This window comes from Sparus aurata, chromosome 22 (genome assembly GCF_900880675.1).
Source record: "Sparus aurata chromosome 22, fSpaAur1.1, whole genome shotgun sequence".
Classification (NCBI taxonomy): Eukaryota; Metazoa; Chordata; class Actinopteri; order Spariformes; family Sparidae; genus Sparus; species Sparus aurata.
The window spans coordinates 1,296,565-1,313,187 of NC_044208.1; the positions used below are offsets into that span (position 1 = coordinate 1,296,565).

Sequence of the window (16,623 nt, forward strand, 5' to 3'; positions counted from 1 at the left end):
AGAGAGAGAGAGAGAGAAAGACAGAGGAGAGAGAGAGAGAGACAGAGGAGAGAGGAGACAGGAGAGAGAGAGAGAGAGAGAGAGGAGAGAGAGAGAGAGAGACAGAACAGAGAGAGAGGAGAGAGAAGAGAGAGGAGAGAGAGAGAGAGAGAGAGAGCGAGAGAGAGAGAGAAGAGAAGAGAGAGAGACAGAGAGGGACGAGAAGAGACAGATAGAGAGTCAGAGAGATAACATAGGAGAGAGATATATAGTACAAGATACGTATAGAGAGATAGAGAGAGAGATAGACAGAGAGATGATGAGGACATATAGATATCTAGATTCTACATACTATATATATATACCAGATACCATATACATATTATATAATATATATATATACATACATATATATATACAGTGCTCAGCATAAATGAGTACACCCCCTTCGAAAAGTACCATTTTAAACAATATCTCAATGAACACAAAAACTGTTTCCAAAATGTTGACAAGACTAAGTTTTATATAACATCTGTTTATCTTATAACATGAAATTAAGGTTAATGATATAACTCAGAGAACAAAATTTTCAGTTTTACTCAAATCAGGGTGATGCAAAAATGAGTACACCCCACTGAAAGTCTCTGGAGCAAGGCTAAATTTTAGACTACAAATGTCTAATTTAACAATAATAAACCACAGGTGAGTCTAATTATTCATTACACAGGTGTCCAGCAGACAGTTGACTATAAAAGGGTGTAGAAAACCCCTTCCCATTTCATGTTGTTAGCAATGGCACCACATGGAAGAGAAATGTCTCAAGACCTGAGAAAGTAAATCATTTCTTTACACCGCGAAGGTAAAGGCTACAAGAAGATCAGCAAAGCTTTACTTATCAGTCAGAATACTGTAGCAAAAGTGATACAAAAATTTAAAAAAGATGGAACTGCAACCATCTCACAGAGACGTCCAGGTCGTCCACGGAAGTTAACACCTTGACAGGAGCGTCTTCTGATGAGAAGGGTCGAAGAAAATCGGCATGCAAGTTCACTGCAGTTATCCAAGGAAGTAGAAAGCCAAACTGGGGTGACTATTTCCCGTGACACAATATGGCGTACACTGCAGAGGAATGGCATGCATGGGTGCTGTCCCCGACGGAAGCCTCTCCTAAAGCCCAGGCACAAAAAAGCCCGCCTGGAGTTTGCCAGGGCCCGTGCTGACAAAGATGAAGACTACTGGGACTCTATACTTTGGAGTGATGAGACCAAGATAAATGTTTTTGGAACTGATGGCTTCAAAACTGTATGGCGTCGCAAAGGTGAGGAATACAAAGAAAAATGCATGGTGCCTACAGTGAAACATGGTGGTGGCAGTGTCCTTCTGTGGGGTTGCATGAGTGCTGCTGGTGTCGGGGAGCTGTGTTTCATTGATGGCATCATGAATTCACAGATGTATTGCTCTATACTGAAAGAAAAGATGCTACCATCACTCCATGCCCTTGGTCGTCGTGCACTTTTCCAACACGACAATGATCCTAAACACACATCTAAGGCCACTGTTGGATTTCTGAAGAAGAACAGGGTACAAGTGATTCAGTGGCCAAGTATGTCTCCTGATCTGAACCCAATTGAACACCTATGGGGAATTCTGAAGAGACAAGTTGAGCATCACTCTCCATCCAGCCTCCAGTCTCTAAAAGAGATCATTCTTGAAGAATGGAAAAAGATTGATGTAGCAAAATGTTTCCAACTTGTTCATTCCATGCCTAGAAGACTTGTTGCTGTCATTAAAAATCATGGAGGCCATACAAAGTACTAGATTTAGTAGTTTTTGTTGTGGGGTGTACTCATTTTTGCATCGCCCATATTTGAGTAAAACTGAAAAATGTGTAATCTAAGTTATGTTATTGACCTTAGTTTCATGTTATAAGTTTAACAGATGTTATATTAAAAATATATATATTCAACATTTTGGAAATTGTTTTTGTGTTCATTGAGATATGGTTTAAAATGGTACTTTTCAAAGGGGGTGTACTCATTTACGCTGAGCACTGTATATATATATATATATATGTATATATATATATATATATATATATATATATATGTATATATATATATATATATATATATATATATATATATATATATATATATATATATATATATATATATATATATATATATATATATATATATGTACACTACTCACAATAAGTTAGGGATATTGTTATTTACATGAGTGCTTTTCCTATTTGGTCTGAATTTTAATGAAATAAGTAAAAGTTCCCTTTGATATTACTAATAATGAATGAGAAGAAACACCATTTTCATTAGTTTAATATTTATTACCCCAAAAATTTAGACAATAGCAAGGATAGCCCCAAATAACAAAAATTGACAATGTCAGTAGCGGGTGTTTCCACCATTTGCCGCAATGACAGCTTGACGGCGACGTCTCATGCTCCTCACTAGCCTCATTATGTTGTTCTGAGGCAATGCGTTCCACTCCTCCACAAGTGCTACACGCAGTTCTGCCAGGTCACGTGGGGGTGGGGTACGATCATCCAGTCTCTGCTTCAGCTGGTCCCAGACGTGCTCTGTGGGGTTCAGGTCAGGGGACATTGCTGGCCATACCATATGAGGCACTCCGACTTCCTGAAGTCGAGCTGTGACAATTCTGGCACGATGTGGTGGAGCATTATCATCCATGAACAAAAAGTTGGGGGTGTGCTGGCGGAATTGGGGGATGATGATGGGTTCTATGATGTCTCTGAGGTAAGAACGTGCAGTGACTGAGCCATCTACAATAACCAAATCTGTTTTGCGTTGACTGGTGATGCCTGCCCAGACTGTTGCACCTCCTCCACCAAAGGGAACCCTGGGGACCATGTTGACCTCGGCGTATCGCTCACCTCGCCTTCTCCAGCAACGCTGACGACCATCATTTCTGTGCAAGGTGACCCGACACTCATCAGTGAACAGGACGGTAGACCACTGCTGCATTGTCCAGGTCACATGGTCTTGTGCCCACTGCAAACGTTCACGGCGGTGTCTTGGTGTCAGTGGAGTCACCTGCAACGGTCGTCTGGCGTTCAAGCCAAAGCGGTGGAGTCGGTTTCGAATGGTTTGTCTGGAAACCCTAGTACCCCTCACATCTCGTAACTGGGCCTGCAGCTGTGTGGCAGTTGCATAACGATGTCTGAGTGCATAGGTCCTTAGGTACTGGTCATCGTTGCGGTCTGTCACTCGTGGGGCTCCACTCCTGGGTCTGTCACGAACTCCGCCAGTAGTTCTGTGTCTTGATGCAAGTCTGCTGATGGCACTTTGAGACACACCAAGTTCATGAGCAACATCTGACTGCCTGCCACCGACCCGAAGGCGCGCTATGGCCAGGTGGCGTTGCTCGTCCGTTAAGTGTGTTCATGGCTGTTTGAATGATGAACTTGGAATGACTTACTGACAATACCAGCTTTTTATACCCACATAATGTTGAAATTGATGCCACATTGAAAAGGGTTGTCTTTTAGTTTTTTGGTATTGGCCCCAATATGTAAGGCACACTGTACACAGTGAGACCATTACGTGGAAAACACAAAATGAGGTGTGTCTATCACCCCAATACAATTGCCTCCCTGTCCCAAAACTCTCTGAAGTGAAACAAACACCGTATGTATGAAATCCACTGAGTCTCTCACAATATCCCTAACTTATTGTGAGTAGTGTATATATTTTTTTAATAAGCCTTGTAGATTTTATTTTTGATAATTGAGAAAAGAGATGCAAATTAATGTCCCCCTTCAGAACACGTGTAAGTTTTTTTTGGAAAGTTAAATAAAGCTTTGGAAAAAAAAAAAAACCTTAAAAAAAAAAAACCTTAAGAAACAAGCAGATTTATACCTGCCGCGGCGCGAGCTAGACCGTGATTTTGCCAGCGGTTCGGTCCCGTTCTGTGCATCTAAACTGACTGTTGTGGATTAATGAGACTAGTCCAGACTGAGTCTGTTCGGGTCTGAGGAGATCCGGAGACGCGCAGACAACAAAGTGGAATTGGAATCTGTGGATGTTCGTGTGTAGCCCACCTCCCGAGTCTACGGACCGGACGCACCGGCACGTCCAAAACCAGACTTAGGGTAAATAATGTCCGCCATGCTTTTTTTGTGTTGCGAGTCAAAACAATGAGGAGACTGCTGAATGTGGAGCAGACAGTGCAGCTCTTCATTCAGCTGGAAGGAGCACAGGCAGACCTGAGCATTGCCTGCATTTAAATTTAAATAGTTACATACAACTTTGTACATTTTTAAAATGTATGCACATATTTAGCAAACAACAGTTTATATTTGCATTATAAGTAATAAAAAATGGTTTGTTAAACATATTTGTGGTTTTCACAGTAAAAAATCTAACTTTTTCTACTCGGATTTTATGTTTTATTTTTTTGTGATTTTAGGTCCACTAGTGCAGTGCCCGTAGGAAAAATTTATTCCTATAGAAAAGTGGGCGGTTCAGTAGCTTTTTCATGGATGGCCAAATGAGGTTGTGTTTGAAGGTGGGACGTCAGGGATATTTAGGTTTGCTGTGAAATCCGTTATTCCAGGGTTTAATTGGCCGTTTTTGACTATTTTTGATTTTGCTATTATATTTCACCTTAAAAACTATTTACTTGGTGTCATTATTTTCAGCACAACCTCACATGTGTGACTGTACACATATTTTTGTTGAGAGGAAATTGTTGTTTGCTAAATATGTGCATAGATTTTTAAAAAGTTATATGTAACTATTTACATTTAAATGCAGGCAATGCTCATTCATTCTCCTCATTGTTTTGACTCATTAAACAAAAAACCGACTCCACTATACACTAAAAACACTACACCAAACACTACATAAGGCACTAACTATACACTCCAAACTCCGTCGTTGCCTGTCATTCATCTGCCTCCGTCCCTCCCACAACTTCCTGTTCCTCAACAACCAAACTTGCTGCTTGGACACTTTCGTGACAAAAGCCTGTTTTTACCGTTTCTGCACCAGACACAAAGCAAACGTGACGGCAATGTTGGCGAAAAAGCGTGCGGACATTATTTACTCTAAGTCCGGTTATGGATGTGCCGGTGGGTCCGGTCCGTCGACTCGGGAGGTGGGCCGCGTTGGTGGGCTAGCGGTTAGCAGCTAGCTACACATGAACATCCACAGATTCCGAATCCACTTTGTTGTCCGCGCGTCTCCGGATCTCCTCAGCCCTGAACAGACTCGGTCCGGACTCGTTTAGTCTCATTAATCCACAACAGTCAGTTTAGATGCACAGAACAGAACGGGACCGAGCCGCCGGCAAAATCCCGGTCCAGCTCGCGCCGCTGCAGGTATAAATCTGCTTGTTTCTTAAGGTGGGGGGTCGCGGTGGGCTCTGCAGTGATTGGCTCTGGTGCGCACTTGGCTACGGTGTGCAGTGATTGGCTCTGGTGCGCACGTGACTGTGGTGGCTCTGCTGGACAATGCTCGTGGAATTTGTAAAGCATTTATAAAATAATTTATTAATATCATTGCAGTCCAAACAAATGCGAAGTCGCACACCTTTGAACCACGCAGCAGCCATGTTGAAAGTCTCAGGTCAGTCTGATCCTGATCCGCAGAGATATTTGAGGCAAACACACACAGACAGACAGAGATTCCTTGCTTTTATAGCGAGATTCTGTACGTTGTCACATAAAATGACGTGGACACGTTGCTTGTCTATTTCACAGCGTTTAGCATCTCCTCAACTGTCTGTTTTACATGCTCTGCTGTATTAGACCCATCAAACTAGTGCGCATACAGGCACGCTGTAACTCGAGAGTGGAGTCAGTGTGATGTAATGCACACAGACAGACAGACAGAGATTCCTTGCTTTTATAGAGAGATTGTGTTAATACAGTATGTCAAAATAAAAAAATAACTGTACAGTCACACATGTCAGGTTGTGCTGAAAATAATGACACCAAGTAAATAGTTCTTAAGGTGAAATATAATGGCAAAATCAAAAATAGTCAAAAACTGCCAATTATACCCTGGAATATCGGATTTCACAACAAACCTAAATATCCCTGACATCCCACCTTCAAACACAGCCTCATTTGGCCATCCATGAAAAAGCTACTTAACCTCCCACTTTTCTATAGGGAGACATATTTCCTACGGGCACTGCACTAGTATGAAAAAAGCAAAGGATGATATGGAGGTACAAAGCGTGGACTGCGTCTCACACACTTCAGCTGGCTGTACACGAGGGTCTGCTGTCACAGTGCAGCGTCAAAGACTCACCTGCTAACACAAGGAAGGTGGCAGGCCAATTGCAATAGCATATACAGAATAAGAAAGAGCCATATGAAAGTATAGACTTTGTTTCAACAAAATAGAAAACCTATTAAGGAACAGCTTGCATGCAGGTACTTTTTTTCTTAATGCAGCTGTATTATCTAGGAAAATATTAGTTAAGGCCAAGTATCGGATCGTGACTCGGTATTGGCAGACACTAAATATTAAAGGACTCGGATCGGGATCGGGGTAAGAAAAACCTGATGGGGAGGCAAAAATAATATAATGTATAATGGCAGGGAAAACCCTGATATGATGCTGAAATTTGTGTCACTTTGGCACCCTGCATTATAAACATTGTACATTATTCTACAAAACATGAAAACAAATCACTTTATACATTTCACTAATAACATTTATTGAAAACAATGATCTCAACAAAGAGTCTTGAGGAAACATGCCTAATAATTACTGCATTTTCCCAAGGTGAACACAACTGCATAGCTTTTTTATAAAGCAACATTAAACTGGGAAGACATGACATTTCAATGCGATTAATGTCATTTTCAGTTTCAAATAATTTCCATGATAGTTTAACCAACCATTATTGCTGTGCTGAACGAGGGGTAGCAATGTTTAATAAACTAGTTGACTAGCTGTAAGCATCCCTAATACACAATTCTTTTACAACTAAAAATGTACCAATACATTTGCCCATATGTATTTTCCCCAATATATCTACAATAAGCCAGACAGACTTGAATGGTGGAAATCAATGTTTCCTTTGCCAGAGGTTTGAACTTGCTTACCTGCAGAACACACTGGGAAACAACAACCTCAGGTACTTCAGGGAACTTCTGGCGCAGGTCATGCAAAACCTGAATGTCAATCTGGTGGCTTCCCTGGGCCATTCGTATGTTGCCAGGTCCGGACTGCTTGCTCTGTTCAGCGCACTGGGGCGTCAGTTGTGGCAGTAAACCACCTTCATCTTGAACATCTTCTGAAATAAAACAAGAAAAAAATGAAAAAATGTGGTGAGAAAAAGATTCATTAAAGAAGAGTTTCACACAGAATCCAATCTGTCTCTAATCCACACTCAGAAGGGAATCTCCACACAGTCATATGAGCTGTGTTTTGTTAACATTCAATGAAAAAGTAAGCATGTCCAAGTGGCAGGAAAGGACCCAGTGTGGTCTATTGCTACTCCGCTCTACAAGACATCCGTCAGACATTTGAGGTCATCCATTTCATTATGCCTGGGAGCTTTCAAAGCTACATTTCAGAGGTCCTCAATGAGAATAGATGGCATTCATTTGTGAAGCCCTTCTTCCCACAAAGCCCCTTAATAAGAGTAGCAAAGGGAAGAAACCACCTTCGACTGACTTCTGGGATAACCAGCCTTTTCAACTGATCTTAACATAAACATTCACTTATTGAGGGCAGAGGTGGAGCAAACAGTTGTCTGCTCCGGAGGAAAACCTTCACATAAAGATCTGTTCAGCTACAAATAGTGCAACTCTGCAGAACAGTTGATTCCTGCAAACCAATGCTTTGTTTCTGACACTGTTGTAAAAAGACACAGAGCTGCAGGGCTATAATACTGTCTTTACCCCTGACTGTCTTCTGACAGTCATTTTTATTTAGCCAAATTTTAATTTGTGCTCTTCTGCTCTATGCTGCCAGTAAAAATCCTTGTGCATGCTTATGTTGCTACAACAGCTTCTGAATTAAGCACTGTGATATGATGCTGGACGACTTAGAATATGATCACAGTAGGACAAACAAGTAAGGATAGGGGATACAAAACTTCCCATTAACTCTCAAAACTGAATAGTATTGTAACAAAGTTGGGATTCATTTACAGGCATGGCTCAAAGTACAACCCTAAGAAATGTTTCTCCTTCAAGCTCAAAACATGAAAACCTCAATTATGTGTTTTCATTAGTTAATATTAAATGATCATGTAATAACACATGCAAATTAAACTAAACTAAACTGAACAATATAACACATGCCCTTTATACTTTTAATTAAAAATTATTTCAATAATTCAAACAGAACATATTTGTGCCCTAATAGGACAGTTACAAGCTCCTTCCCTCTCTGTCTCCTGAAAAGGGTTACTGGCCTCTTTTTACCATGTCTGATTGCACATCTAGTCAGCGCACATTCCCTCCAGGCATGTGTCAGCCTAAGTGGCAGCTTATTTCAGCTCCTTTCAGACTGGAATAAGGACTTAGGAAACCCAGTACTACCGATATATAGCAGGCTGATAAGATGACTCTTTGGCTTTGCTCACACATGTGAACCATAGACCAAGCAGTTTCTTTATATTGCCCTAGTTAATATGTACTTTTTGAAAAGCACTTTAATACTCTGCATTTGGTCAGTGGGCGATCCCAATGAGAGTAGCCATAATAATAATTTAATTCCATGACTTGATGAGACTTGCTGTTCTCTGCAATCAGGTGGAAAAACATTGGAATCAGGTTGGCATCTGCAACTGGCAAAAATTCAGAAAATTATGGCACATCAGATATTGGCAAATATCCAATATTGTGCATTCCTACTTACCAGTTGAGTTGATAACTACCACTGATTTTCCAACCTTGGTTTAATGCAGGTCTGACAACTACTACACTGCTCAAGTCTGGTTGAAAAAGATCAGTCAAACTTTTGTTTCAATAATCATCAAGAAATTAATTGACAATTACAGTCGTTGCTAAATGTTATATTACAGTTTAGTGTTGTCAGAATGATCATTTTATTGATAAATATCAATTCTTTGACAGAGATTTGACACAAACACTGTTGCATTGCCCACAGAGGCCTGCCACCTCACACTTGTCTAACTATAGTCAGAAGTAAACGGGACATGGACTGAACGTAAAGTCTGTTGCATTCTCTGTCAGAAAGACAACGAATTTGTATTCAAAAGAAGAGCTTTACATTGCACCCCATTGGAGTTTAGAACAGGGTTCTTAGCGGGGGGCTTTTAATTTGAAAGTAGCGACCAGTAGTAGCTTGCTGCTACGACACAAGCGGACAACGAAGACGGCTACAGAGACCGAGGAGACGCTAGCATCTCCTGGATCTCTCAGCGGCTGTCCAGTTGCTCATCTTGACGTCTGCGGATGAAGTGATGGACTGACTGCTGTGATCAGCTGTTTCCTGGTTTTGAAACTCCCTGGCTGTGGGTCGCACCATAGACGCCTCATTGAACGCTGGACCGTACGTCAACGTCGCCGCCATATTGGAGGAGGCAGCTCAGCCCCGTGAACTAATACGAGTCAATGAAGTGAACTTTATAAAGCTCACTTCTACAATGTGCCATAAGTTAATGCCTCTCATTTACACATTTACACACTTACGGATATATTCAGGAAACAGATACGAACCAAAAACAACGTAACGTTCTCTGATGACTATGAACATGAACTACTCCTTATATGTTCAGTCTACAGGTCCGCACCAAACCACAATATGTATTTTTATAATGTTTTTACCAGTTTTTATAGCTGCTAATGTATCTTATGCCGTTACTGTGATGATACATGACAGTTAAATATTTAATCTGTGTTCATAATATATGAATCAGAATCAGAAAAACTTCATTGATGCCCGACGAGAAACTGCAGCGTTACAGATGCTCCCATTCAAAGTCAAGAATATGCAGAAAAATAGTACTACTACTACTACTGCTAATAATAATAATAATTATTATTATAATAATTAAAACTACATATGGTGCATATCTATAATAGTAGCCCACTGCAACTTTACTCCTTTTTCACTATAATTAAATGTTATTTTATACAATATCATATGTTATAATGTTCTTTCATGGATTATATCTCTATTCTGCTGAAAAAAAGAAAGCAGGTTCACTGCTGCTGCAGTTTCTTATCTTGATTTGCAGACTTTGTTAAATTTTGTCAGCATGATTGTTATTATTAGTACTTAGATCATCAAAATCAAGCATAATGTGACCATGGATAGACACATCAACAAATATTCAAAATTCAGAAGTTTTGACTATTTTTTTTAATATACAAAATAACTTTAATTACCACACATATACGCAAAAAAGTAAAAAAACAGGTACCGATATATACCGGTACCGATTTGCAGGTACCGAGTATCGGTACCGTATTGGTTCAAATGTGAAAGGTACCCATCCCTAATGACAGCATCACAATATGCAGCCACCACAATTACAATAAAGTTGGAAAATGCCTCTCTAAGAGCTTAAACCAAAACAAAACACTATAACCTGTGATGAAGGCAGGATTTACTGCAGGGCTGTTGTATTATTTTACAGAGGTATACCCAATGAACTCACAGCTATGTTGCTGGGGTTGGCTTGGGAGAAAAATGAGTGGCTGATGGGTGTGTTCACAGCTGTTTTAGCCAAAAAACATTCTATGCATACGCTATACATATACCTAGGAGTTGGCCAATGCAACCACACTATTACTACTAGCCACTGTGCAACTTTAATTGAATGGCCAAGGCTTTACTCAAGGAATGTGTCTTACAGTTAACTCTCCTCGGACCCAGGTTTGAAAAAGTTAGACCAAGGATTCTATCTGGCTAGGGCTGGGGCGACACGTCGACGTCATTGATTACGTTGGCGCAAAAAATACGTCGACGCAAAAACTGTGCGTCGATGCATCATCAGACCAAAACAAAAAATGGCGGCAGCGAGTAGCGGCAGCTGCAACACGAGTGAGTCAGTTGACTCTGATCAATGCACAAAACGAACTCGTAGTTCTGAGGTATGGGACTATTTTACCATAAAAGGAAGTGATTCAGTTGTTTGTCGGCTTTGTAAGATGGAAATGGCGTATCATAAAAGCACGACGGCTATGCACCAGCACCTCAAAAGACGGCATCCCAGAGCAGCTTGTGCAGATGACAAAAAACTGTAAGTTTCAACTTTTTACTATATCAATTTTTTCTTCTTTTCTTGTTTGTTTTGTTGTACTGTATTACCATATTATAACATTAAACATCATACCCTCTCATTCATCTAAACACCCCCACGTCGGATTCACACACACCCACTCACTCACACACACACATCCCCACACACACACACCCTCACACACACACTCACTCACTCACTCACACACTCACACACACACACACACACCCTCCTCAAACTCAAAACTAATATAAGCTGCTATCTGTTTTGTTGGTTTTTATTTCTGGTTTTTGTTTGTTTTGTGTTTATTTTTTGTCTGCCTGCTTTGTTTTGCCGTTTATTAGTCCTGTACTACAATGGTTGTTGTTTTGTAATTTAACTAATAAAACTTTAAACTTTTAGGCTACTGATGATTTTAACATGTTATGTAGTGGTTTACTGAAGTTGTTAAAGTTATTATTGAATAATAATCGTTTCATTTTCTTCTGCTTTCTCCATGCAGATCGTGGGTGATGTTACCGATTTATACCACCTTTTTTTCAAGGTGGAGCGGAGGTTGCTGGGGCCAAATCCAGTGACTCTATGAGCGAAGGCCAGGGTACTACCTGGATGAGTCGCCAGCTCATCGCAGGGCCCTTACTGATGGCAGTGGCTGCCACGAAGGTGCCAACTGGGGTTCAGTTTCTTGCTCAAGGATACTTCGGCATGTAGCTCAGTCCCGCCCTGGGGAGCCAGGGATTCGAACCAGCGACCTTCCGGTCACTAGTCCTCAGCTCTACCCACTAAGCTACAGCACCACTGTATTCAGTACTTGAATTTTGGTTTGGAATTTGGTAATTAAGAGCAATAAAAATGTATTGGAATTGTCATTTTTCATTGAGGTGCATAAATTAGCATATGTAAATTGCTATATAGGTCAAATAATGGAGAAATAATCGCTAATCGAATCGAATCGAAATTGAATCGAATTGAAAAATGTATCGTTAAATTAATCGATGCATCGAAAAAATAATCGCTAGATTAATCGATTACAAAAATAATCTAATGCCCAGCCCTAGATCTGGCACAAACTCACTTTCTAACCATCATCCTTCAACAGTAAGGGACAAAAATCACAGACAAAAGTGAATATGAAACAGAACAGTCATGAGAACTTGAAAGTGTAAGTGCATGACAGCGATGTCTTGTGTTATCCCACACTTTTCTTCTGACCGCACGCTTTCGAAACATCCTCCTGTGGGATGTTCACATGCCATTCAAAACACTGTGACACATGAAGCCCACGCTGTTCTGCTTTATGCTGATCAATGCAGTGTGCTGCAGAGTGAATGAACAAGTGACAAGTCTCTTGACAGCAATGTTAATACATGGGACTACATGAATTTGAGTACCGAGATAACCCAGAACAAAATTTACAGACACTTGATCACACTTAATTAAAGATTAGGAAAAGTCATAAGAGTCCTTCCGATCACAGTGGCCTCTTCTTTCTGCCAAGAAGACAAAGTATCTATCAGAGCAGCTGGGCTTCTGTCTTATCGTAGCTATTGGGATGTGTAATGTCATAACGGAAAAGTCATAAATTGGCTTTGCAAAACATCCGTATGTAGCTGATAAGCTTCAGGAAAAGCCAGGCTGCCCTTAGAGACTGACAATGAGAAAAGGGAGATTAATTTTACATTTTGTACTACCAAGGCAGACACAATCACATTTCATTATAAAGAGTAGGGCTGCAACTAATTCTCAATTAATTTGGCTATTATTTTCTAGGTTAATCAATTAGTTGTTTGGTCTATGAAATGTCAGAAAATTTCGGATACATTTCCATCATTGTTTTCCAAAGCCTAAGATGACATCTTTAAATGGCTTGTTTTGTCATCAATCGAAACATATTAAGCGTACTGTCACAGAGGGGGAAATAAATCAGAAATATTCACATTTGAGAGGCTGGAATCAGATTTTTTGAAACCTTTTTTTCTGAGAAAAAAATAATTATCCAAGTATCAAAATATTTGCTACAATATATAAGATTTTTCATAGTTGGCAACCAATAGATAGAGGACGGCTGTGGCTCAGGGGTAGTGCCAGTGTCTTGTTATTGGAGGGTCGCTGGTTCGATTCCCCTGGTTTGCATGTCAAAGTAGCCTTGGGCAAGATACTGAACCCTAACCTGCTCCTGATCTGCTGGTTGGCACCTTGCACGGCAGCCACCACCATTAATTTGGTCTGAAGCGTCTGATAACTTCCCTAAATGTAATAGATAGATTGACTTATTGTTGCAGCTCTAACGAAAGAGAGAACTCATCAACATCTGAATAACAAAAATGTAAATTGTCTCCAACTTGTTGCTCTAAAACTAACCATCAGCCAATGTTTCTTTTTGTCTTTTCAAATACAAGGAAATTGAATATTTTGTATTACATCAGACATGGCATTCATTTTGTGTCCAAAAAAGCACAAAATTAGCACAAAACCACAGAAGTTCCATGTTTAGAGTCAATCTTACTGCCTCTAATAAATCATTTCCCATCTCCAACAGATTACGCGTCCAGAAAATAAAGCCTTTATGGTATCCAACTTCACAGCCCACTTCTGGCGCCTTAAACATTATCAGTTTACATCTACCTGTTTGATTTACAGGCCAAGAGGGGCCATGAGTGCACAGAGCCAGAGAACACAAATCCACCATTCAGGCTGGTCAGCTCAACTACTGTGGGAAAGGAAATTCACTACTTGGTGGCTAACCCAGTGACAGGTCAACAGTGTGGTTAGATTGTTTCCTGGCTTCAAAAACAAAAAGGTCCACACCTCTACACTGTACGTAATTGCAGGCCTGCAGCCAGCCGGTGTGTGTGAGTGAGGGAGGGGGCTCTGAGAGGGGGAGATTAGTCCTTACTGTCCCTGGAGGTGATGGTGGAACAGGGCCTGAGGCAGCACTGCACTGCCAGCAGAGATAGACACAAAGCTTCTATTGCTGAGGCTGTTATTCACTGTGCCAAAGCATTGACCCACAGCCCCACACTTGTTTCTGGAGGTAGCAGGCTTGCCATGCTCCATCAATGGGCTCATTCACTCTGCCAGAGTGAAAGCACCTAAAACTGTCTAAATCAATCAAAGCCTAACTAAAATGTGGCTAAATAACCAATAGGAGGCCTTTGGCAGAAATATCAGCCCAGCACCTGATGCTGTGACCACTGCGATAGTCCACACAAAACTAGTTCTTATACACAAAAAGGCTACACATCACTGGGAACAAAAAACACACAACAAAATGTCATGCCATTCTCTCTTCAGCATGCAAAGATCATGATTGTTTGGAACAGTTCTGACCTTGTCAAACCAAATCTTTCAACAATTTTGTGGAAATGGGAATTCAAATATGAAAAACATCAAATACTTTGAAAGAGTAAGGATCTCATCTTAACCTCAATCAGAAACATCCTCTACAGCTTCTCTAAAGAGCCTAGTGGCATTGCATGGAATGTCTCGCTGCTGTGTCGTTGTCCAGCTAAATTTAAACATATAAAAGGGACTACTGGCAGTGGATGCTGTCAAGGATTGCTGGCAAGCACCCCAGTATTCCAAAGAAGCAATGGATGTGCTCCTGTGTGTGTGTCTGCGACACACTCACACATTTTAAGGACCAATATCTTGGGCTGCACAATTAATAAGAAGATTATCGCAATCGTAGTATGGCCCTGTGCAATATCAAAAATTGCAAAAAGCTGAAAAAAAAATTCAATGGGAAACACAACTACTAGATACACTATAAACACTACTAGATATTTTTACAAAACAGAGCTCTTAATAAGTCAGTTTGAAATATTTACACCTGACAAAGCATTTGTAACAAAATAGATTAAAAATTAACAGGTTTGTTGGACCATGTCATGTTGGAAGATTGTAATCAGCTTGGCTGTAATTAGTGAGACAACATTCAACATTTTTGTCGTTTATGGGTATCTATCTATCTTTTTTATTGTCAGATTGCTGATGAAATAAATGTATTCATTAATAACGTAGTTTGGCTTTGATCCAAAATAACAATACAGTATCAGTAATGTCAAATAACTAGAAAGAGTTATCAGATAAATGCCGTTGAGTAAAAAGTACAATGTTTGCCTTCAATTTGGAGTGGACGTATATAGTAACAGAAAATGGAAATACATGGAAAGTTTGTGCACCTTAAAATTGTACTTAAGAACTCCAAATAATGGTTATCCCTCTCCTTGATTACCATTCATCGCTATTAGCATTATTCCTGGAAAAACATACTGGTTGAACCCTAGCTGTATCATAGTCTGGTTTCAGCTGCACAGCTTGCAGTGTGGTGTCCCTCAGAGTGTGGGACTCTGAGGGACACCACACTGGGACACCACACTGCAAGCTGCTCCAGGAATAATGCTAATACCGATGAATGGTAATCAAGGAGAGGGATAACCGTTATTTGGAGTTCTTAAGTACAATTTTAAGGTACACAAACGTTCCATGTATTTCCATTTTCTGTTACTATATACATATATATATGCTATGATTTGTCTCAAGCCATTTCTTCTTAATTTTTTTTTTTTCGTCGATCTTTAAGAATGCCAGTGGATTTGTGCATTTTTTTTTTCTTCATTTAATTCAAATTCAGTGACTCTGAAGAACCACAGGCCCCATCGTACCTAGCCTCCCACAGAGTGTAGGAACGCACAGGCTTGCATGGAAACTTTAGCGAGCAGACTAGTCTTAACAAAAGAGCTTTTCAAGTCATCACAAAGCTGTGACACACCGAATCAAAGTGATTTCCCACCATATTAATGTCACAAGTCTGACTAAAATAGACTGCAAGATAAACTGCAATTGTGTCATCAATGGAAACTTGAAACAGTTGTGCATCTTCAACAGGACTGTCTTAAAACATCCTGAAACATCAAATTGAAAGGTCAAGATAAGAGTGTAAATCTTGACTTTTATTACCAGTTTATTAAAGATTTACCACATTACTTAGATTAATAAGTTTAGGACAATATTTTTTTCCATAATCAATCTTAATGAATCATACTAATGACAACGCATTACTATGAGTCTGTTAGACTTGCACATGATCCCCATATATGAGAACAGAAACAAGACCACACTTTTATGTGCAGAACCCAAATTGTGTTCAACTGTGCCATGAAGCCTGGGCCTCACAGAGCACACAGAGAACTGGGATAAACTCTGTGAGACAGCTTTGGCTTTTAGTTGCCCACTCTTGAAAATGGGGTATGAGATCTTTTGTGAGCAAGCGTGTGAGTGTATGTGCGTGGTGGTGGAAGAGTGTGTGTGTGCAGGAAATCAAAAATTCTTCAGCACCACAGCCTGCAGCTGGTGGTTTATTGGAAGCAGGCAAGAAGGGCACCAACTCCCCAGGTCGACCAACCCCTCCCAAGGTACTGT

General features: G+C 40.3%; 1 protein-coding gene across 5 annotated transcripts in view; it reads right to left on the reverse strand.

Moving 5' to 3' along the window:
- The window catches only part of tab2 (TGF-beta activated kinase 1 (MAP3K7) binding protein 2), a 116,841-nt gene that overhangs the window by 21,618 nt on the left and 78,600 nt on the right, over positions 1–16,623 (reverse strand). For all 5 annotated transcript variants that reach the window (XM_030404684.1, XM_030404679.1, XM_030404682.1 and 2 more), the window contains exon 2: positions 7,082–7,272. In XM_030404684.1, coding sequence (XP_030260544.1) covers positions 7,082–7,183 — 102 coding nt within the window. In that variant the 5' untranslated portion in view covers positions 7,184–7,272. The remainder of the gene's footprint in view (positions 1–7,081; positions 7,273–16,623) is intronic.